Below are 25,601 nucleotides of genomic sequence, written 5' to 3'. Positions count from 1 at the left end.
TTGAATGTTATTTACCTTGATTTATTTACTTAACTTCCTACAGCGTAAAGTCACAAGTAGACTGCAGCGCTTCCTTTGTTTGATTGACATGGGCATGCTGACACAGTTCATGTGTACTGAAGTGACTTTACCTGCAAGTGGAAGCTCCACGCAACTGAATAAGATCAAACACAGTTGTGTAGGGTGCTGTATTTAAGGTAAAATAAATAACTATAAATGACAAGCTAAAACAGCTGCTGTACATCACAAGAGTTTAGGCGTGGGAGATCCTGTGTCATTATTGTGTGCCTGACGGCTTTAGAACCAACTGTATGCTATTATCTACCTTTATTATGATGTGGGACCCCATGTAAGTCTAATCATCAGACTATAAGCAATAAAGCAAAGTATATAGATGGGTTTGAAATGATTCAAATACAAGGAGGCACTATGTTGTTCTGCAGGATATTTTTTTTTAATTAACTATCCGCAAGAGGGATCCAGTTTTTGGTTCTGCTACTGTTTATTTTAATCTATTTGAAGGAATCACATACAAAAGTAACAAAAGTTGGCTAAATGTAAGATTCGGCTGGAGTAGCTGTTATCTTAGACAATGCAAAATTTCAACAGATGGGCTTGGACAACAATTGGTCAGAGAAGAGTCAAATCACATATAAAGTGAAGACACAATGCATAAATTCATTGATTAGAATTCTATATTAAACCAATTCTACCATAAGAAAACCACTTACGATTTCAAAATTAATAATCACTCTTCACAACCAGACATTTTATTTATTAAACAGATTATTCCAGTACTGAGTTAAATAGTACCTTATTTCAATTATCAGTCAAGAATATATTTAAACTGTATAATACACTTGTGAGGCCATATCTGGAATACTGTATACATTTTCCTCATGTAATATGACAGAGATAAGAGTGCTACAGAATGCCAAGAGAAACTTAACTCTAATTAATTTCAGGACATTAACTAAAAGTAAGATAGTTTTTAACAATTAGGATAGAAATACTGTAAATAACATGGATGCCAGTTATTACTTTGAATTGTTATTTAGTTAAAAATCAGGGTTACAGATAGGTACTGGTTAGTAGTAAATATTGCAGAAAACATATATTTTAAGCACATTAATCAGGTCTCCTCTAAATCTCCTTTTTCTTAAACTGAAAAGGCTCAGCTCTTTCAATTATTTCTCATAACTTACCCTTGCAATCCTGGAATCAGCCTAGTCACCCGTCTGTGGACTTTATCTAAGCCTCATAAGTGCATTAAAAGGTTTATGCGTTACCTTCTTGGACTTGTACTCTACAGATTGTTCTATATAACTTAACATTTTGTTAGCCTTCTTAATGGAAATGCTAAACACTGATGACACCTCTTCAGCGGACCTACGGATGAGTGTGCATCTATGAAACTGGCTCTTTAATAAAGTGGTTGAACATAGTTTGTAAGTGATCAGCATAAGTCATATTAGAATCATCACTGAAACATTAGATGAACAAAAATTTGCCTTGAATGACCTGTTCTTATAAAAAACTTACAATTGGATTTACAATATAACTTTACATAAGGTTGATAATATTGCTCCAGCTTATAAAAAAAACTCCTCAGTATTACTTGGGGTCTTTAAGTTCTTTTTTTGTGGTGAGCCTTTACTTAGGATTAAGATTTTGAAAATAATCAATGTGATAACAAGGAACCTCTTACTTAAAGTAATCAGGTAGAGTGCTGGTTATTTTATATAGTTTTAGGAGTGATGTCTGGAAAGCATCAAACAGAAAAAGAAGTATTTTCTCTTTATGAACTCTAACCATATTTAAAAATAAATGAAACATCTGTAGTTTATTTAAATCTTTAAAAAAATAAATGGTTATGCAAGGTAAGGATATCTTTAGAAATTCAGTAGGTGATCTATGTCTTCACTGTTCCAACTATTCCCTTAGAGCAGAAAGAGATCAATATAACATCAGCACATTACAGGGACATGCAACTGTGTTAGTACAACATTGACTGGGTCAGTAAGCACAACATGGATCTTGTCAGAATTTTTGTCTCTTGAAAAACAAGTCGTTATTTTTTGGAAAATATTATTTGAACTAAATCGAAAAGCCTTCTCCAATATAACATCTGAATCAGTACAAAAGTAAATTTAAAAATAAATTTTGATGTTGCTTATCACAGCAAAATCAAATACTACAATTACAGTGTAAAATAAATGTGATATACAGATTTAAGTGACCTTAAGCTTATGGACATATGCACTACATGCACACAGAGAAACACCCTTATTGTATATGCAGTATATGCCGTAAATACAAAAAAAGTGGGAAAGGATAAATGTGAGTGTATGAAAATGAAAATGCAAATTTAAGGTATGATTTATCATATACTATTGAAGACTACCCTATAGAATGACTTGTGAGAAGTCACACTTCATAACAGGCATGAACAAAGTTGACTTTTTTGTACATTTTAATTAAAACACATGATGTGATATCCCTTTATGTCATACACCAACAACAGTACTATTCAGTGTGTTGAAGGATAATGGAGATTAAAAGATACTAAAAGAATGCAGTCAGAAATTAAGTCCTCATTATTGAAAATCAGACTAAAGAACATGCTTTCTTAGGCACCATTCACATTACAGCATAAGGTTCAATTACATCAGCAATAAATCACACCTGTTTTAAGAATGAAATCCAAATATAAACTATTGAAATAAACAGGTAATGTAGACTATAAAAGGCAGTGAGTTTTCCAATCAAATGAGCATTAAGAAAGAAAAACAACAGCTGAAAATTTGGCAAGGTGGCCAGGTAGTTTGTGCTGTTGCCTAACAGGTCCAGATGACTTGACATTTTTCAATAGGAATCTTGTGTAATAAAATTAAAGCACCTAAAATCATTTTTGGGGATCAAAACTGCACACATAGCATGGTTTTCTGAAATGTAAACAAAATCAAGTACTTAACCAAAAGCTCATTATTTTGATTTTATGAACCACCACCATCTATTTAGCTTTCACTTTAGATAATACACGTTTGTATTATCAAATGTCACTGAATTATACAATCAGATAAAGATGAATTCTATTGTAACTTATTTTAACATTTTTGAAATCCACAATACAAATAATCGAAAAAAGTCAATGATAATAAAAGTCTTAGACATTACAGAAGGCTTAAAACATTATGCTTATTCTACCACTCATAATAAACTGATCTACTTAAAAAACTTAATAAAAGGTAACACAGAAAAAAACACGAGTCCATTGTGCTAGTAACCTATATTAAAACATGTCAAAACACTGCAGCACTAATTTTTAAATAAAAAATAAAGCAATGATACCATAGCATAAAAGTATTGTTAGTATAACAGTAGAAAAGCAATATAGATATACAGTATAACATGGAAAAACTATATTTCATGCAAATAAATATTAAAGCTACTGCATCTATGTCTATCTGCGCATACAAATCATTAGTTTTGTAGAGCACTGTAAAAAGTACTTGGGTAGATTTATCCATATCTTTTACAGTTTGGTCACATACTTAAAAAAGTATTCCTATGGTTAGTCACATTTCTCAAGGAAAAAAAGAATTTCTAATTTCTCTTTTATGATCTCGCAAGAATACGCTACATGAATATCAAGGACTCCCATTGTTCCTCTGTTAGGACTAATAATGCATGCCTTTTTCTGTATAAATAAAAAAATCTCACTAGAATTAATATGGTGCACATCATACAGTGCATTCAGTACTGCTTATTTTTATTATCCGTTTAATGCTGAGCTAAAATGACAATGTACTGAAAATAACATCAAAACTCATGTGGTATCCCTTGGGAAGTAGCTTTATTTCATTCCCTGGCTTGATATTTCCCATTTTCTAAATATATCCTGAAAATAGATGTACTACTAGAAGTTTCCTTCTGTCAAACCATATGTTTTCAATTTAATGTTAACACATACCAAAATGACTTTATATAACCTGGTTTATAAAACTTCTTAGAAGCAAATTAAATCTACTTCTCTTTACAGATAGGCAGAAGGGGGTGACATGCCTTCTGGGAAATAGGATCATGTTCAATCCAGATTTCCTTACATTATCATAATACAAAAATGTGTTTCTGTACCTGTATTCCTCCTGTGTGAAGATTGGAATTACTGATGGCTGTAGAACAGTTATTTCAACAATGGTGGTATTGAATTTTACAGGTTCACCATCATCATAGGCAATAACGACGAGCTATAAAACAACAGATTTATATTAAATTAGTTTTGTCTTCATCCACCAACAAATTATGAAAACAAAAGTGTTATTAATTCATGCAAGACAATTGTTATAAGCCTTAGCAGACGTCTTCCTTAAGTTAACAATAATCAAAAAGGGAACAGACCATGATTTCACGCTCAGATGTCAAGCTGTCAATGAATTGCACTTATAGATTTATGCACACAACAACAATAAAAAAAAATCAATATTCCACCCACCCATCTCGAAATGCTTTGAATTGCAAAGTACCTGATTATTGTTTGATAAAATTAATTGATTACATACTAAGGCTTGCAAGATAACCTGTGACAGGTTGCAGTTTAGGAATAAGATATGCAATGGTTTTGGTATGCCATTTGCTTAAATACAACCTGTCCCGAGTTCCTGGAATGGCCCAGAAGAAGTGATATGGAGTGTGAAAAGAATGGCAATGAAGCAAACAACATGTGTCCTTAAATGCAAATTCCTGAAATATTTAGGACACGTACGGTACAACATATAGTGGGATGTCATCAATTAACACATCATCTCAACAGAGCAAGTGAACCCCTTACTACCTGGACAAGCAGTGTCAGACCACAAGAAGCTGTGAGCCATGTTCTCTGGGTTGGAGCCCTGAATGTGGATGACAGAGACCATATGAATTTGGGGGCATTAAAATTGGCTATATACCACTGTGCAGGTTAGATGTTTGTTCCTGCTTTGGCATTTCTGCCTGTCAAACCTCCACCCTTGGGTCAGCTACACTACTGGGTCATGAGTTGAAAACCACCACTCGCAGATGTATCACCACCTAATTGAGTACATCTCTTGGCAGGGGGGCAGTGGCTTATTGGGGATGTCTCCCCATCAACCCCATCAGCTACCTTTACAGGGGTTTTTGCCCCCAAACATTGTCCTTCCTCTGAAGCCATAGTCAGTACCTGGCTTTCTCTGCTTCCTCTCTCAGCTCCTTTACAGCTTTCCTCTGGTTTGACCCTATCATACCAGCACCATGAAGCAGTTAAAATACCGTTTTACTAACAAAGTCCCAGCATCCAACCTCTATGGGTTAGACCTGACCTTCCAGCCAGTATCTTGGCACTCCACTGCCAGCTCTGTATACTTCTGATGTTTTCTGTCATGGGCTGCTGTCATGCCCTCTTCCCAAGGGATGGTAAGTCCTATCATGAGGACCCTTCTTTTCACTCCAGAATACATAATATCTAGCCAAGGAGTGGTTAACATGATTTCTCTTGTAAAGACCAACTGCCTTTGAGGTCCACCAGCATCTGCCATGATTTGCCTGGTCTGAGTATGGTGTCTCTCCTCTGTGCAGGTGCTTGTAACATACTGCCTGGCTTGATGAATGTTTTAAGGGTGGGTTTTGCTGTTTCTGGGGTGTCATTTGCTGCTACCCTACATCTCTCTAGGCCACTGGACAGCTTTTCCAGGCCTTAATCATGGTGTCACTTAAAGCGTCCCTGGGTCAATGCTACCTTACTTCCTGATAGGATATGCTGGAGGCTTGCCTTGATGTTGCCACACAGCGGGCTGTCTATGTCACTTCTAAACCATTGGGTAAGATTCCAGGGGCATGGGAGGGTGTCATGGGCTGCACTTATCAGAAATCCAAGTCTAATTTGTGGCATCCTCCAAATGCCTGTCCGACTAATGCTTGTATTCACTGTTGCGTGTCACAGGGTCCAGGCTCAATGACAGCCCTGGGATACGTGTTAATGTAGTAACACTCCTGTTCTAGCCTGGTGACCTCATATCACTATGACCTTTCACTGTTTTTTGGTGTCTTGACCAAAACTGTTGTGGTGCTCCTCAATTCAAGCTAGTATGACTGATCAGAACTGTCCTTTCACCTTTTGGTGTAATATTTACGTATTTTACCAGAGATATCATTCCCTTTGTAAATGTACTGATGTTGTTGATATTTAGAAGGTATATGCACCTTTACAATAATTGGTCTTGAATTCTTCTCTGCAATGCAACAGTGGTCATAAATGTGGAAAACTAGAATACTGCTTAAACATTCTTAACTGTACAGTTGTTTATGTGTGCCTTTGGAATTGTGGTGTAGTGCTGAATGGAGATGGACTGCTAGATAGCTGATAAAAGTTTAGTGAAAGCCTAAAATGTAACATCTGTAGCTCTCCTCCTTAAACTCAGGAGAAAATATGTTCAGAGTTACCATTTGTTTAGTCAAAACAGCTCAATAATGGGGAAAATGGTTGCCACACAAAGGTAAGAAATAAAATAACAGGAAAGGAATGATTAAAAAATGAAAGAATGCTAGTAAGAAGGAATTAGGTTGCAGAAGATAGATATGGAGTTCCACATATGTTGTTCCTATATGCCACTTGGAGTTAAGATGCAGACATATGCGTAATAGCAAACATATGCAAAAAATAATGTAAGATAAGAAATCACAGAATGCTTAAATGAGATGCAATGTAATCAAATAAAATGTAATGAAGTTACCACACTTTAATTACATATGAAATTAGCTGTGGATACACAGTATAACCAATATATATACTGTATTTTGTCAAGCATGTGAGTGTGGGGAGTGTTATGATCAGGGGGATCAAGGGGGAAAGATAAAATGGGTGACACCAGCAATAACCTCAATTCTGTTTCCTGATGTAGAATGGAGGAACACCCACAGGAAAAACCCTGATGTCACTTCCAGAGTATCACAGGTAGACCTGCCTCCTGCCCTATTTAAAGAGTGTGTTGATCGGAAGTTTGTGTTCTTTAGAAAACCAGTTACAAAGGAGACAGGACCACAGCTCAGGAAACTTTTATTGGGTTTCAAAGCCGGGCTTCAAAGCTGATGGATGTGTAGCAATGGTGCTGTTTTAACCTGAACATTAAATAGGGCATCATACAGGTCTCCAACTCTTTACAATTTCTCCTACTTGATATTTTTGCAATATATTTGAATATATTTGAATATATATATTTTAATAGTTATTTTATTAACATCAAGGTTTTTTTTACATGAAATAAATTAACATATAAATTGTAAATGAAAGAGAAACACCTTAGAGTTGTTGTTTTCTGTGGTGTGAGAGTTATTTATAAAATACATTTTTCTCCTGAAAGCTTTGTGTTTTGGTTGCTGCTAAGGAGCCATGTGAGAGTTTTTAAAGCTTTTTTTTCGTTTAGAAGGGTTTTTGCAAAAACAGCTGGGTGTTTAGGGGTGCATTTGGAAAAGTTACCTGTTATGTGTACTTTTGTTTGTTATTTGTATTCAGACTAGCGTTGGCAAGACAGGGCAGTAAGCAGCAGTAGCATCTCTGTAAGTAAATAACCGGCATTGCAGAGACACATAGTTATAAGTAACAGAAAGAGCGATTCCTTAGTGCAGAATAAAAGGCAGCAGCTGACTCAAAGTGGGAAAGAGAAAGGCTTTCCAGCACGCAGGCAGGCAGCTAGCATTTAGACACCACTTAGGCACAAGTGGCTGCAAGAGCAGACAAGACAATAAGAAATTAACCAGTAGTGGATATTTAGTAAGCAAGTTTTTCTAGATTGAACAGTTCGTAGCAGTAAGTAAAGTAGAGCATTTCAGAGGGTGACAGTGTAAGGGTTCATTAATAAGAAGGAATACAAATGGTGCAAGTGGAAAGCTTTTAAGTAAAGAATAAGAGAAGTGCAGAATTAAGACAATAGAAGAACAAACAGTAGGCAGTCGAGGGGGAGAATATTACAGGAGCTTAAGTCAGAAGGTGTAAAATAACTGACTTTTTTCGGTTTAATTTTTGCCATTTAAGTTAAATTATTTAAATTTAATACAAAAAAGGTGAACAGTTTTAGTAACCCAAAATCTAAATTTAATAATGAGGACAATGCAATGCAAGTCCTGTTGGAGGTTGGACTTTTTAGAGGACGGCTTGGAGTAGTCAGTCTATTAGGAGGACTACATCTGCAGGTGATGCCAGCTGATCCAGCACCTCAATCTCAGAGTTACAGAACTGGAGAAGAATTTGTCTGGCCTAGGTGTCCTTTAGAGAGACAGGGTGTACCCCTAAGGAGGTGCGGGAGGAGACTCCAGACCAGACAGGTAGAGATTGGTATGTCACAGTCACAAGGTGCAAGGTAAAGGGTACACACTGTCTGGGGGCATCAACCCAAGTATTAGAAGTGTCGAACTGTTTTCAGGTCCTTGCGGAGCTTGATGGTATCTCTGAAGATTCAGAGGTGGTAGGCAGGCCTGAGCAGCCCCAATGGGCTACCTCAAAAACAGTTCTGAGAAAAGGAGAGGTAGTGATAGCTGGGGACTCAATCATTAGGGTGAATGAAACACAGGTTTGCTCCAGAAACAGAGTCCCACATGGTATGTTGTCTTCTGGGTGCACAGGTGGGAGACCTCCCTGTTAAGGTGGATAGGCTCTTCGCCAGAGTGGGGGTAGATCCAGTTTTCATATATGTCATTTGTTCCAACATGAACAATAAGGGTAGACTGTCAGTTCTGCAATACAAATTTAAAGAGTTAGGTGCCAGGCTGAGGAGCAAAACTAACAAGGTAATCTTCTTTGAAGTTCTGCCTGTGCCACATACAAGTCCAGGTAAGACTGAGAAGGTTAGAAGGCTCAAATCTTGCTGAAAGGTAGAGGGGTATAGGTTTATATGGCATTGGGAATCTGTTTTGGGATAGCTGTGACTTGTTCTACCTCAACGAGTTACATCTGAACTGGAGGGCCACCAATATGTTGGGAGTCATATGAGTAGATTAGTCAAGGATTCTTTAAAGTAGGGTATAGGGGGGCAGGGAGTTTAGGACAGGCCAGGTTTAGAACTGTACAAAGAGGAACAAACAATAGTGTAAAAATAAAAATGCATAGTAATGTAAATTCTTACCCAACATTAAATGCAAAAGTAAAACTAGTAGCATATTAAAAATAGCTTGCTTTAATGCTAGAAGTATCAAAAATAAAACAAGTATTTTTTTATTTTAATACTTGTATGCAGTAGAGCAGTGGTTCCCAAACTCGGTCCTGAGGACCCACTGTGGATGCAGATTTTTATTCCAACCAAATTCACAATCAGTGATAATAATTGATCTCATTTATTTAGATGAGCTTTTTTCCTTTCTTTTATTCTGCCTTTAGAAAAACAATGCAGTATAATTTTTACATTTTATAACACATTTAGAAATATTTCTACTTTTGCTATAAATGCTTACCTCACTTTTTTGCTGTCCTATTATTTTGTTATTTTTTTGTGCAGTTCGTTGTATTTTAATAATGATGATTAAAGCAAACAGAACTGACAGCCAGGTAAACAACACTGAATGATGAAAGGCTGCAATAACTTTAGCATCAGACCCACTAATTAGTAGATAATAAATTGAACAATCAGAACACTTGGAAAAGTACAATGAAAATCAAGATGAAAATATTGTTAAAAAGAAAAAAAATACATTATTCCCATATATCTGCTTCGTACCTTTTAATATATTTTTTTTACCAAGCTTAGTTTTCTAATTTCTATATTGTTCCCAAAATACAGAACTTAGGGAATAACAATTCACTTAATTAGCCCAGGAGTCTAATTAAAAAAAGAATGTTGGTTGGAACAAAAACCTGCAGCCACAGTGGGTCCCCAGGACCGAGTTTGGGATGCACTGCAGTAGAGCATATTTATGATATTATAGAAATAACAGAAACCTGGCTAAATAATAAAGATGGGGATGAGTGTAACATAGAGGGAGATACATTTTTAGGAAGGATTGACAGAAGAGAAAAGGAGGTGGGGTTGTTGTTTATGTCAAACAGAATTTAAATGCATGTCCTCTTATTGATAACATGTGACTTTGTCTGGAAAGAATTAGGGTAAGAGGCCTTATTTTGGGACAGTGTTATAGACCACCCAATGCAGACAATAATTTCAATGCACATCTTTTTGGTACCATTAAAAAAGACAAGTTTACAGGGGGATATTATAGTCATGGAGGACTTTAACTACCCAAATATTAACTGGGATAACCTTGCAAATACCAGAGCACAACAGCAGGAGATTTTAAATCTAATCAGTGACTGATTTTTAACACAGTATGTTAAGTACCAATGCAAGGTGAAGCCTGTCTAGATTTAGTATTTTGTAATAATAATTTAATAATAATAATTTACCTGATGAGGTAAGAAGGCGGTATTGCTGCAGCAGAGCCGGTGCTAAGATAAAAGACAAGCGATTAGCGAGAAAGTGGAACTACAAACCTTCGGTGCCTTATGTGATCTTGGGAAATGTGAACTCACTACCAAATAAAATCGACGAACTGGCTGCGCAGGACCTACAGAGAATGCAGTTTGTTGTGTTCTAGTGAAACATGGCTAACAACCAACATCCCAGATGCTAACATGGGTTTAGCACAGTTAGAGCGGACAGAGACGCAAGTACCTGCGGGAAGCACAAAGGAGGAGGACTCGCACTCTAGGTCAGTACAAGATGGTGCAACTCTGGACATGTTTAACGTTAAAATCTCCACTTGCTGCAGGGACATCGAACTGTTGGCCGTAAGTCTGTGTCCCTATTACTTGCCCAGAGAGTTTGGACATGTCATGTTGCTATTGTTTACATCCCTCCTCGGGCGAACGTGGAGATAGCGGGTGACATCATCCATTCTGCAGTTGCTACATTACAAACACAGCACCCTGAGGCGCTTGTGCTAATCGCTCGAGTCTTTAACCATGTAACACTGGACAAAACATTACCTATCTTGTCCCAGTATGTGGATTGTAACCCCCGGGGAAATAGGACTATTGACCTACTATATGCAAACGTTAAAGACGCATACAGCTCCACCCCGCTGCCTGCGCTTGGGAAAGTAGATCATAACCTGGTTCTGCTTCAGCCACACTACAAACCAAGAGTGAGGGAGCTACCTACAACCACACGCTCATTCAGGAAGTGGTCCCCTGAGGCAGAGCAGGCTCTGAGAGACTGCTTTAGAAATACGGACTGGGATATCCTGCAGGGATCACATAGTGAGAACATGGAGGAGGTTGTTGACTGCACTACTGATTACATCAATTTCTGTATGGACATTGTAGTTCCAGTAAGAACAGTACGCTGCTATGCTAACATCAAGCCATGGATTACAAGTGACATCAAGGGCCTTTTAAACCAGAAAAAAAGGGCTTTTAAAGGCGGTGATCAGCATGAGCTCAAGCGCGTGCAGAAGGAACTTCAAGTCCAGCTCAGGGCGGCAAAGGAGCAGTATAGGAGAAAGCTGGAGCAGAAGTTGCTGAATAACAGCAAGAAGGAAGTGTGGGATGGGATGAAGATCATCACTGGCTGCAGCTCGAAGCGGGGTGCCACCATCGAGAGAGACGTGGAGAGAGCAAACCAGATGAACAACTTTTTTTAACAGGTTTGACCACCCTAACCCACTCTCACCTTGGAGTACTGCACCCTCCACCCATCCTTCTGCTGATACCAGTATAGGTGAGAGTTTACCCCAACCCACAATTACAGCAGCCCAGGTAAACAAAGAGCTGAGGAGACTTTGTGCCAGCAAAGCAACAGGTCCAGATGGAGTATCGCCATGACTGCTGAAGGCCTATGCATTGGAGCTGGGGAGTCCTCTACAGCGCATCTTCAACCTGAGCCTGGAACAAGGGAGAGTCCTGAGGCTTTGGAAAACATCTTGCATCACCCCAGTCCCAAAGGTATCACGTCCAGGCGAGCTGAATGACTTCCGGCCTGTTGCTCTGACGTCACATGTGATGAAGACCATGCAGCGGCTGCTGCTTCACCACCTGAGGCCACAGGTCCACCACACCCTCGGCCCTCTGCAGTTCGCATATCAGGAGAAGGTGGGAGCGGAGGATGCCATCATCTATATGCTACATCGATCCCTCTCCCACTTGGACAGAGACAGTGGTGCAGTAAGAATTATGTTTCTGGACTTCTCTAGCGCCTTCAACACCATCCAACCTCTGCTCCTTAGGGACAAGCTGACAGAGATAGGAGTAGATTCATACCTGGTAGTATGGATCGTGGACTATCTTAAAGACAGACCTCAGTATGTGCGTCTTGGGAACTGCACGTCTGACATTGTGGTCAGCAACACAGGAGCGCCGCAGGGGACTGTACTTACTCCGGTCCTGTTCAGCCTATATACATCGGACTTCCAATACAACTCAGAGTCCTACCACGTGCAAAAGTTCGCTGACGACACTGCTATCGTGGGCTGCAGGAGGAGAAGTACAGGAACCTAATCAAGGACTTTGTTAAATGGTGCGACTCAAACCACCTACATCTGAACACCAGCAAAACCAAGGAGCTGGTGGTGGATTTTAGGAGGCCCAGGCCCCTCATGGACCCCGTGATCATCAGAGGTGACTGTGTGCAGAGGGTGCAGACCTATAAATACCTGGGAGTGCAGCTGGATGATAAATTGGACTGGACTGCCAATACTGAGGCTCTGTGTAAGAGAGGACAGAGCCGACTATACTTCCTTAGAAGGCTGGCGTCCTTCAACATCTGCAATAAGATGCTGCAGATGTTCTGCCAGACAGTTGTGGCGAGTGCCCTCTTCTATGTGGTGGTGTGCTGGGGAGGCAGCATAAAGAAGAGAGACACCTCACGCCTGGACAAACTGGTGAGGAAGGCAGTCAGGCTCTATTGTAGGCATGGAGCTGGACAGTTTGACATCTGTGGCAGAGCAATGGGCACTGAGCAGGCTCCTGTCAGTCATGAAGAATCCACCGCATCCACTGAACAGTATCATCTCCAGACAGAGGAGCAGCTTCAGCGACAGACTGCTGTCACTGTCCTGCTCCACTGACAGACTGAGGAGATCGTTCCTCCCCCACACTATGCGACTCTTCAATTCCACCCTTTGTAAACGTTAACATTATACAAAGATATTGTCTGTTTGTATACCTGCATTGTTATCACTCTAATTTAATATTGTCTTTATCAGTATGCTGCTGCTGGAGTATGTGAATTTTCCCTTGGGATTAATAAAGCATCTATCTATCTATCTATCTATCTATCTATCTATCTATCTATCTATCTATCTATCTATCTATCTATCTATCTATCTATCTATCTATCTATCTATCTATCTATCTATCTATCTAATCAGGATAGAAATATCCATAATATAATACAATTTAACTTTGGTAGGGCAAATTTTGAGCAGATGAGGCAAAGTTGAAGGAGGATAGACTGGAATACGCTTTTAAGTGCAGAGACAGTCAAGGAGTAGTGGAACAGGTTAAAAATGTTTTACATATAATGCAGGACAGGTCCATACCTAAATTTGAAATTCGCAAGAAATTTTAAAAACTCTGTAGTGGGTTAGTAAAGAGATAAAAAAAGAAGCCACAAAAGGGACAAACAGCTGTATAAGGCGTATAAGACTAACAACTCCAATAAGAATCATAGGGATCATAACAGCATGCGGACAACCATTAAGAAGGGTATTACGAAGGCTAAAAGAGAGAAGAATATAGCAGACAAGGCGAAAGATAACCCAAAGAGATTCTTTCAGTATTTTAGTAGCAAAAGAACAGTCAAGGAGGAGATGAAGTAGATCAGGAAAAGTAAAGGGGAATTAAAAAATACAAACAGTGAAAATAGCGAATGCTCTAAACTCGCATTTTTCTGAGGTCTTCATATGTGGGGAAGTAGATACCCTACCAGGGACTACTAAGGAGGTACTGAATGATTTGGAGATTGTAGAGGGAGAAGCACTGCGTAGATTAAATAGGCTGAAATCAAACAAATCTCCAAGACCAGATAATATTTACCCTTGAGTTCTTAAGGAGGTTAGTGACTGCAGGCCAGTAAGCTTAACGTGTATCACAGGAAAATTAATGGAAGAGATTATTAAGAATAAGATCCAGCAACAAATGGCAAGAACAGTCAAGCACGGGCTTAGAAAATGTTGAAATTCTATGAGGAAGCAACAAAAGGGTATGGTCAAAGTGGAACATGTGACATTATTTTACTTTCAAAAAGCATTTGTTAAGGTGCCACACGAAAGGTTGGACATCAAACTAAAAGAAGTGGGAGTTCTAGGTGCTGTTTGTAGATGGGTTAAAATTGACCCAGACTCAGGAAGCAGAGGGTTATGGTGTGAGGAACATTATCAGAACTGACTGATGTTAAGACTGTTGTTCCACAGGGATCAGTGCTAGGGCCACTTCTATTTTTAATATATATATAAATGATTTGGATAGGAATATACATATCAGGTTGGTTAAGTTTGCAGATGATACCAAGATAGGTGGATTGGCAGATAATTTGGAATCCATTTAGGCATTATAGAAGGACTTGGACAGCATACATGCTTGGGCAGATTTGTGGCAGACAAATATTACATGTAGGAAGTAAAAGTTTGGTTTGAACATAATGGGAGGTCTGAAAATCAAGAGCACACACCTTATGAGAAGGATATAGGAGTCACAGTGGACTTGACACTATCAACTGTCAGACAGTGTTCAGAAACCAATAAGAAGGCTAACAGTGTGTTAGGTTATATAGCACGATGTGTAAAATACAAGCCCAAGGAAGTTATGCTCAAGTTTTATAATGCACTGGTGAGGCCACATCTAGAGTACTGTGTACAGTTTTGGTCTCCAGGTTACAAAAAGGACATAGCAATGCTAGAAAAAGTCCAGAGAAGAGTGCTTAGGCTGATGCCAGGGCTATTGGGGATGAATTATGAGAAACAATTAAAACAGCTGAGTCTTTTTAGTTTAATCAAAAGAAGATTAAGAAGAGACACGACTGAAGTGCCAAAATTATGAAGGGAATTAGTAGGATCGAGACTGTTATTTTAAAATGAGTTCATCAAGAACACAGGGACACACAATTGAAAATTTGTTAACTGTACATTTCACACAAACATTAGGAAGTTTTTCTTGACACAGAGAACCAGGGACACTGGGAATAAGCTACAAAGTAGTGGGGTAGACAGTGGGACTTTTAAAACTAGACTTAATGTTTTTTTTTTAGAAGAACCTGATGAGCTTTGTTGGGCTGAATGGCCTGTTCTCATCTAGACTGTTCTAATGTTCAGTACTTCTGAATTAAATAAAAACATGCTTAAATGCATTTTAATAGTAAAATATTTAACCATGGACTAGGAATATAAATGAATAGAGAGACACAGTAGGAAAATAGCTACTACAGCAGAGATTCTTAACCTATTGTTAGAAACCAAAATTGAGATGGGAACAATTCAAGGAGAGTCATAGGAAAGCATTTTCAATAGGTTGTGGCCAGGCCACTAATGTATGTCCACTTTGATCTCAGAGCTCACTTAAAGGGACATTCTAGCAGTGAGTATGGCACAGATGACATGATTCAACAGAGGCAGAGCTTTGTGATGATGATAAGGAGTATGGTCACATTTTAATTTTAACAAGAAAATGGTTCAGTAAAAACAGCAGGGGCAAGGTTATGTGCATCAGCTGATGTTTCAAATAGCCTTTCACTGTATGAGATAAGTGATACAGACAACTGCTTAATGTATACAGTACAATAATAATGAATTTTCCATTCTAAAATACAATACTTATTAATAATTTAACTTCAAAAATGTTTAATTTATACATGACAGTGGAGGAATTGATTAAGGACATAAACTAAAGTCTTTTACATTCTAATTTTACATTCTAATTGATGAGTATTATAAGGACAAAAAACCCGAATTTCATTTTTAAATTGCAGTCACTACCACTGCGTTGGAAGATGTTTTAAGCAAGATTATATTATGCTGCCACCTTCAGAGAAATCACTTTTGTCAAGAAAAATATTTCAAGAACTAATACGGCTAATATAACCTTAAAGAGAAAAATATTGACTACAAATTATGAAAATATAAATAACACTAAGAATAAAGAGAGCAAAAAAATCATACTTTGAATGTTGTGCTTGGTTCCTCATTCAAATTAACTCGAGTTATCACTCTTCCTGTGTCAGGTTCCACATCAAAAATACTGCCACTATAGGGAAATTGATTCAAGTCCACTTTGTATCTGATCTTGCTTGCTGCTGTACCCTGAAAATCAAGATTTTATTTATTTAAAAAATACATTCCCAACTAATCTTATTGAACAATCAACTGCTATGATACATAATTGATATAAAACCAACTTAGAATAACAAGTAAAAAGACAATAGAACCTCAAGATTGAACTGTAGGTTTTAGTACTGAAAAAAGAGGACTGCCCATCCCTTCAATGTGCACATTCTGTAAGACAAATATGGATACCAATTTATAATTCTTTGTGCAAGTTATCTTTTAAGACAGGGGCATTGCAGGATTAATACATAGCAGTTCAGCTGAGTTTTGTTTATCTATACATTTTACTTCAAATCCAAGTTGGGAGAATAAATTAATTTATCTGCAAATCTTATATTAAGCTCATACTTTCCTGGAAATTCTTGAATGTACTCCTGGGTCATACACTATACAACCTTGAAATGCGAAAAGGCATGTCACATCATGTCACATAGTAGCATTAAGAAAAACAGTTAATTGATAGGCAAAATTTATTTCCAAATGTAGCACCTTTCATTTATTGCCATATTTCAACCTTGGAAAATAAAGTAACACAGGTTGAGTATCCCTAGTCTGAAATTGATAGGACCAGAAGTATTTTGGATATTTTCATATTTTGGAATATTTGCATATATATAATAAAATATTGTGGGGACACCCTTGTTCAAGTATGGAAATGCACACTAACCAGGTAAATGATGACTTCCATGTATAATAATTCACACCACTGAGCCGTTATTATTGTAGTGACTTCTTTGCTGGTAAATGAAAGGAAGATATGCGAGTCAGGGAATGTAGACAAAAAAAACATTTTATTAGGGTGGGAGATTCAAAAAGAGGGAGGCAAGAATGGTGGTGTTTCCAAACAAACAGTGAACTAAACTATGTATAATCTTCCTCACTGTTCTGACCTCGGGGAAGGCCTTCACTGATGGCTCTGTCAGTTGGAAAGGGCCATTGCACATGGTGAACTAAAACTGAGACTCGGTCTCTTCTTTCACACACAATTTTCACCTGGCTATTCTATCATGCTTGTCGCTTTCCCTTAACCACACCCTTCCTACTCTCTCATCCCTCTCCACCAATGAGTCTGGTATCTCTGCGCTTATTGGTTCGACTTGGCTTCTAATACCCCCCCCCCCCATCATTGCTGTTGGCGATACTCATTACTATAGTCAGCTCCTGTCGACACATTCTTTATCTTGTTTTGGCACTGTGTCACCACTTGCATGGTAAACATAGCAGAGTAGCTACATTATAATGTGTTCATTTCTCAGAGAACTGACCAACAGGTATGGTGGGGGTGTACATCACCATACAAAAATTGAATGTATTACCTTGGTTGATTGGTTAATGGCTACCAGCACAGAAGGAATGATAGAGTAAGGGTGCGCTGAGCACTGAGGGTTCTCATGGAGTGCAAACGCAAATATCAGCAGAGTTTCCTTGCAGCCTTTGTCGACTTAATAGTCCCCACCACCACATTAACCAGGCAGAGGAAATAATAAACCTCCTCCTCCCCTTGCCTTCAGCTAAATAAACCTTATTCACGCGACATGGAAATTAAACAGAGACTAAATGGACAAATCCCATATGTGGACGTGGACACAGGCCGGGTTAGGCTTAGGGTAGGGGATATTGGACTTACTGTCCATATCAGTATAAATGCACTGGTACACTACCTCCACTCATTAATTTTTAATTTTAAGAGAAATGCCCATCCTATCAATTCATTCTCCTTTTTATTCTTTCCAGTTCTTTCCTAATTTATCTTCCTATTCAGTTTTAATCAATTTTCAAAGTGGGTTTTTCATAATGTGTTCGATTCAATTGATTGAGCTGCCCTCTGGGACATCCTGAGGATTCGTGGGATCCCCTCGAGGTTGCTGGATATCATGGCCGGCCTGTACACTGGTACTGTGAGGCAGGACCTCTGTGTTTTCCCCAGTTGATTCTGGGGTTCGTCAGAGGTGTGTTCTTGCTCCTACTCTGTTCAATGCTTGCATGGACTGGGTGTTGGGCAAGGTCATGGGGTCCAGCGGCTGTGGGGCATCAGTTGGTAAAGAAAGATTCACTGATCTTGACTTTGCTGACGATGCTGTGATCTTCGCAGAGTCAATGGAGACTCTGATTGGGGCTCTCGAGAGACTGAGCGAGGAGTCTGAGTGTCTGGGCTTGCGAGCATCCTGAATAAAAATCCAAGATCCAGACCTTTAATGACCTTTTGGGCACAGCCATCAGCAGTGTGCCTGTCTGCGGAGACAATATTGACCTTGTCAAGAGGTTTACTTACCTCGGCAGTGACATTCATGTCTCTGGTGACTCTTCCTATGAAGTCAGTAGAAGGATTGGGAGAGCATGCGGGGTCATGAGGTTGCTGGAAAGGGGTGTGTGTGGCGCTCCCAATATCTATGCACATGGACAAAGGTCCAAGTGTTTGGAGTCCTGGTGCTTCCTGTCTTGCTATATGGTTTCGAGACATGGACGTTATCTAGTGACCTGAGATGAAGACTGGACTCCTTTGGTACTGTGTCTCTGCAGAGAATCCTTAGGTACTGCTGGTTTGACTTTGTGTCGAATGAGTGGCTGCTCATGGAGTCCCAAATGAAGCACATTACCTGTATTGTGAGGGAGCATCAGTTACGGCACTATGGCCATGTGGCGTGATTCCCCAAGGGTGATCCAGCTCACAGAATCCTCATGTTGAAGACCCGAGCGGTTGGACCAGGCCAAGGGGATGCCCATGTAATACCTGGCTGCAGAAGATAGAGGGTTATTTCCGGAGGGTGGGACTGGACTGTGTGTCTGCCTGCAAGGCTGCCAACCAGGATCCTGAGCTGTTTCATCATGTTGTGAGTGCGGCAACGCACTGTACCAGTGCACACTCCCCAAACTGACCTGGGGTGTACATATATAAAATATGTTTGTGCAAACATAAAAAAGTAATTTGCAGCACTGTCTTTTTTTCCTTATGTAATTGGTGCAATTTACTGATTTTTTATTGTTACTTTTGCTTATTTGTAAGCAGTGACAATGTATTCATCCCCAGAATGCAGAAGAAAGGATCTACAAACTATGTTCCCTCTAAGCTGCACGCTAGCAGAGCACTTTTTATGGGTGTTATCGTGTTACAATGACTGCATTGCTTAGCGGCACCTGATGCTTCACTATGGTCCCCAATCACCAAATCGTTGCTCGTGTGTAATTTCTTCAAAGTGCCAATTTCCAAGACGATTGACATTTATAGAAGTAAATTATGCAAAAATGTGTGCATGGCAGGTTTTATAATTTTTTTTTCTTTGGCACACACATTTTCATGCTTTTAGGTAAATTTACACGCTCAAGTCTAAGCAAAGTTTTATAAAAAGAGACACCTAGTGTGCACATCTGCCCTCAAAAAGTTTCAATTTTTGGAGCATTTTGGATTTTGCAGCATTTCCAATTAGGGATACTCAACATGTACAATAGCTGTGCATTAACATAAAATACCTTGAAAAATATACATTAAAGATCAGTTACATAAAAGACTGTATGTTACTGTTTAACAATACACCAACTACAGAAAAAAGTGTATAATGTCCAAAAAAACCCAAAAAAGGACACAAAGCCATCCAGATCCTCCTTAATGAACTATTAAGATATAAATAAATCATTCTACATTAAAAATCTACATTTACTCATTTATTTGGCTATATGCCTGATAAGGCTCTAATGCAGTCATCTTTAGTAAACGGCCTACACATTTTTTCCACTAGCCAACACTGGCAGAACAAATAAATTCTATAAATAACCTTTGAAATTTTGAAAGTGGAAGAGGTGTATCCTTTAGATTTCTCTTTTTAATTCATTTCTCCAGTAGGCACAATTTATTTGAATCTCGCTATTGTACATGAACATTTCTGGGACAGACTCCTCTTTATTATTTCTGTTGTGATCCAATGTGTGTGATTCTGAATTATTTCCTGCATTTGGATTGTACAGTGCCCCTTTCTTCAATTATCAGATCAATCAGAAGGAAATTAAACTGGAAATGTCTTAGAGCATCTACCTCAGTTATGAGATCTTTTTGTGGACAAACTGTTTATTTAATTTTTACAATAGATGCAGGTATGGAGTGAATTTTAATAAGCAATACAGCATATTTGTAATCTTAGACATGAAATTCAATCTATGTTGTGGTTCATGGGTAACATGGGAACATAAAAAATGAATTAAAAAAAAATATCATTAAACTGACTGAAACCAGCCTCATCATTGCCTCAAGGTCAGAAGCCAGTATCATAGCCCTAATCTCTAGAAAATAATAGATGAACTGAACCTCTGTAAATTAGTCTTTTTGACTGTAAAGTGAAAAAAAGAAATAAAAAAGGAACCTTTAGTGTTTTTTTGCAAATTTCTAATTCATAATGATTATACTCTTTTAAATTATTCTGTTTAACTTCTTAATATTACACAATTTGATATACAGCAATTTATAGTAAAAAAAACATTCACTGAGGGCAGCCACCTCACAGTTCCAGAGTCTAGGGTTAGAATCCCAGACTAGACATGGCATAGGAAAAGTTTGCATGTTTTTCTCACTTTTGCACAGACAGGCCTCACGATTCTTACTTTTCTCTCTCATGTCCCAATGATGTGCATGTTACATTAATTGCTGACTTTAAATTGACTCCTTATGAGTGGGTGTGAGTGTGCTCAAAAGAGTGTGCCTTGTGATGTGCTGGTGTCCCATTTTGGGGAGGGTTTAATCTTATGCCCAATGCTGCTGCTGCAACCCAAAACTGGATAAGGTGTTTAAAAAACTGATGGATATACTTGTAATTTCTTATATGATACACTCTTTAACTGGACTAGACAAATACAAAAACCCAACTGTCCACATGCACCAGCTGTAAATATTTCTGCCTATAAAATTAAGTGTAAAGAAAAGGAAATCTTGCATAATAATCACAGACATCTAGTTTTATGGACACATCACAAGGATATCTTTAATCTAGAATTCCGACTTAAGTCTCAAGTATACCAACTTTGTACTAATCTCAGACTGGTATACTAATAGGTTTACTTACAGATTAGCTCACCAAAACTATTAAATCATCTAAACATGTGTTATTGTCTCAGGATGAAACAAGGAATAAAGATAAAAATTAGAAACACAACTGGAGTGTCTATCTCAGCACATGCTATCTAAAGTCAGGAGGTCATTCTTCAAAACATACACCATTTGACCATTAACTTATGCCAGGTACCCTGATATTGTATTATTGCAGCTTATTGTCTCAATAAACTGACATTTTCTATATAAAATTTTCTTAATTTCATTTTGCTTGTATCTCTCTACTTAAATTGCTTTGGTTTAACTAACATAATTTGTAAAACAGAGGCCAGAAACTGAATAAACAATATATTTAGATTTAAAATTTAAAGCCCCTTTCTGTAATAGCTGACAGAGGCTGTGAATTTCCCCTTGGGATTAATAAAGTATCTATCTATCTATCTAGAGGCATATTAACCAGACATTTGTTTGACAGCATCACAGGTAGAACAATGTGCTCTTTATCTTGAAGAAAAGGCAAATCACTGCTTAAGACTGAAGTTATGCAAAAATATTCATATCTGCAACTTACTGTTTAGCATAGATTTTTTTCTTTTTTAAATATTAAATCTATCAAATGGTTGAAAAAAGCGATTTAGTACTAGATACTTTTATTTGTAATATGGGACATTTCTTAATTTTAACATTAATATGACTAAAACAAATTCAACTATAAATAAAACTACCTTATGAATGCATTAAGCAATTACTAAGGTGTAGTATATTCCTGAACATATTTCTTTTTTCTTCTAAAATGACTAGGCATAATTACAAGTCATGATTATAGAGAATAAGAATGAGTAATGCATTAGGAGAACATTATCATAATGCAATAAATTTAACAGCAAAGGATAAGTGTCTAATATTGACCTATTCATGCAATGTCAGAATACGTAAAAGGTTTCAAAGCAATGCTGAAACTGTACGTACAGGAAGTTAGAGATGTCATTACTTTTTGAAATAGTCAGACAATGCCTTATGCACTATGAAATTAATTTCCCTGATGAGCAAAGAGCAAAGGTTAGCTATTTTTAATTTCTACAATGCTCCCAACTTTCACTCTTCAAGTCTCTTGTGGCGCTTCACTCTTCAGTAAATGTCAGATCTGGCAGAGGAATAAAAATCTGTCAAATAGATGAAATGGGCTGCACTGGGATTACAGTAAAAAAACTGTAGAGACAAGACATTATCTAATCTTTAACTTTGTCATGTTTCCTTATAAAACTAATATAGCAAAAACATATTTTGTACATCAAGATGTACAATGGCTTGTTGTAAACCATCAGATACACAAGATATATTAAAGTTACCCAACACCTGGGTATTACAGATTCTACTTGCTTTTAGTTACATATTAATGGAGGCATTCCAAATAATGTATCTTGAATAGGGGATAAATATAAAATGAATATGATTATTTTTGTTAAATAAAGCAAAGCATATCTATTATTATTTGCATTATGCCAAATGTTTTGTCCAATTTAAGATGCAAATTGCCCCTCTGTAAATGTGTGCAAAATTAAGTAATTACTATTCTGGTAGAATACGTACATGCCAAAACACACATAAAGTACAAAAATATAAACAAAACTGGTTTCCTATAACTTTACCAAACAAACAATATGTGGGGGCATAGTGGCGCAGCTGTAGCGATAAGCTGGCACCTAGTCCAGGGATTGTTCCTGCCTTGCGCTGTATGCATGCTGAGACTGGCACAACCCTGGACAAATAGATGGATAGAATAATTAAACATGTGTTACAAATATTCTTCAATGTTCTTTAGAAGTTTTGAAGAATCTGCGTTCTAAGCTAATGGCTGGTTTTACATTTATTACAGAGCTTATATTGTGGCGATTCATTATGTGAAGAAAGAAAATGGAAGGACAGGAATTGGGGTTTGTTACATTTGACAGACACAATGCTGCTGCAATGAATAATTTAATCAAGGGTCGTGCCTGTCCCAGCAAACATCATACGCGAGGCAGGAACAATCCCTGGATGGGGAATGCAGGAACAATCCCTAGACAGGGTGGTAGTTCATCACTACCGCTGCACCACCATGTCCTTATGTTTAATACATGCTTTAATCATCTCATTATGAAAATTATATGAAGTATACATCTTGGTATTCTAAAATGTTCAGACAGCTGTAATATCATGAATGTAATATATTCTGTGTGGCAACCACTGCCTGCATGCTCCTATCTGCGAAAGAGAAACACAGTTAAGAAGCATGTAGTGATTCACACACATAGAACATATAGTATACAAAGCATTTAACATGCTATTTTAGTTATGATGGCATTTTAGAAACTCTAGTAAATTAAACATGGATTTTAAGATGAAGTTTACAACATTTTACTTTAATGACAAAATAAAGTATGAGATTAAACTGGAAATTTTAAGATTAAAGTCGACATTTCAACCTTTTTTTTCTTCACTGTGTCTATTTTTTTTTTTCACTGTACCCTAATAATGCTTCCGCATGACACTCAGACGGTGGGCTGTGACTCACATTTTCATATGGACTTTGACACTGGACCACTTCTTTTTTATTTCGGGCACTGTGCGACTTTCTGAACTTGAACTTTTGAGTGTCATTCTGTCAAGTTCCTTTTGTTGCTTATACCACTGCCTAAGCTACCAAAAAGTATGTTTTTCCTTGCCTCCACTTCACGGAGTAGGACCTCCACTTCACATTTGGTGAAATTCCTTTTTATATGTGCTTTTGTCTTTTAACAAAAATTCAAATACACAAAATTCTGGGAGGAGTTGGAATGGGTCGGCAGGCAAGTACACATGCATTATATCTGGCTTCACTGGAATTTATAGAGCAGAAGTGTGTGGAAGTTGGCTTATGCACGGTTTTTGTGCATATTTCCACTTTTGTTCGTCTGTCATGTTAAGATCTATCTATCTATCTAGTGTGACTTCTACACACGCCATTATACATGAGGCCCCTGGCACTATTTTGGTCACAATCATTTCAAAATGAAATTTTCCTTTCCATTTTAATGTTTTAAAATTACTCTTGACCCCAACAGAAGCAAACAAATTAAACCACAGTATTTGCAAGACAAAAAATTGCAATTATCACAATCATTAATTATATTTTTATGCAACTCATCTACTATTGGTTCATATCTTTACCGAGCAAATTGATTGTATGAATGAAACTATTAGGTGAAACAGTGACATCTGAAATGAACGTGACACAGACAAAGGTCTGGTTTTTACATTTGGAGAACAACTAGGTTAAAGATATGGGAAAATGAACTCTCTTCCTTAGTCATTGCATCAAATCACGTACTAGATCACACTTACAAGCAAGTCATAAATAGTGAGACAACTAAGTGAAAATAAAGTGATAGATTTTGTGAAATATAACCTACATTTTTTCTAGCGGATACAACATTATCTAAAAAAACAATTGAATTTGTGTTTACAAAAACAAATCCAAGTTGTACATTCACCCCTATTAAGGGAAGAAGTCAGAGCTATTTTTCTATCCTCTTCACTGCCACCTTTCTCCAAAGTTCTCCCTACCTGAAAGGCATAGTTAATGTTGATCAGCGAATTTTGCCAAACTGTTTTTTGCAGCGAATTTGCTGTGTTCTTGTTTTCCCTTTAGGAGAACTTTACTTCCCTGCACCCCATAATGCTTTGCAATGCCAGTACAACATTCCCCAGAAATGTAACAACCAACATTGGATGAGACTGCCCCTGGATATATATTGTAATGCTGATCATTTGCATTACAGACTCTGTATGATTTAGTTAGTGGTAGAGATAAGAGCGAGAGAGAGGGAGAGAAATTAATGACTAATTGCTGTTGCCATTTCATTTTTCTAAGGTGTTTAGCGCTCCGGCAGTGAGGTGGAGAGGCAGCAGCGTCATTAGCAACGAGGGAGCCCAGTGCTAGGCACTCTCCTATCTTGGTAGGCAGTGCCACTGGCAGGCAGAAGCCAGCAGCAGATGCACAGACCCATGATGTACCATGTGTTGCTACTACCAAGTAAGCCAGAGTGCCACTGCCTGGTGGAACAGGGTACCAGGGTCCAAGAACCACCACTAGGATATTTTACTGGGGACCAGTGGTAGCACATGTGGCAGCTCTGCAAGGAACTGGCTCCTTTCGAGCAGGCCACTAAGTTTGTCAGACGGGAGAACACTGGCTGGAATGATGTAATGATGTACTTCCACTAGTGTT

The 25,601-nt window shown here is 37.9% G+C and overlaps 1 protein-coding gene across 1 annotated transcript in view; it reads right to left on the bottom strand.

Annotated features, from left to right (window-relative positions):
- pcdh15b (protocadherin-related 15b) overlaps nucleotides 1-25,601 on the bottom strand; it is a 718,592-nt gene that overhangs the window by 163,845 nt on the left and 529,146 nt on the right. Inside the window, exons 24-25 of the mRNA XM_051923141.1 lie at nucleotides 16,153-16,293; nucleotides 4,138-4,250 (exon numbers count right to left, since the gene is read on the bottom strand). Of these exons, the coding sequence (XP_051779101.1) occupies nucleotides 4,138-4,250; nucleotides 16,153-16,293 (254 nt within the window). The remainder of the gene's footprint in view (nucleotides 1-4,137; nucleotides 4,251-16,152; nucleotides 16,294-25,601) is intronic.

The sequence above is a fragment of the Erpetoichthys calabaricus genome, chromosome 2 (genome assembly GCF_900747795.2).
Source record: "Erpetoichthys calabaricus chromosome 2, fErpCal1.3, whole genome shotgun sequence".
NCBI lineage: Eukaryota > Metazoa > Chordata > Cladistia > Polypteriformes > Polypteridae > Erpetoichthys > Erpetoichthys calabaricus.
This window is presented reverse-complemented; position numbering and strand designations above follow the sequence as displayed.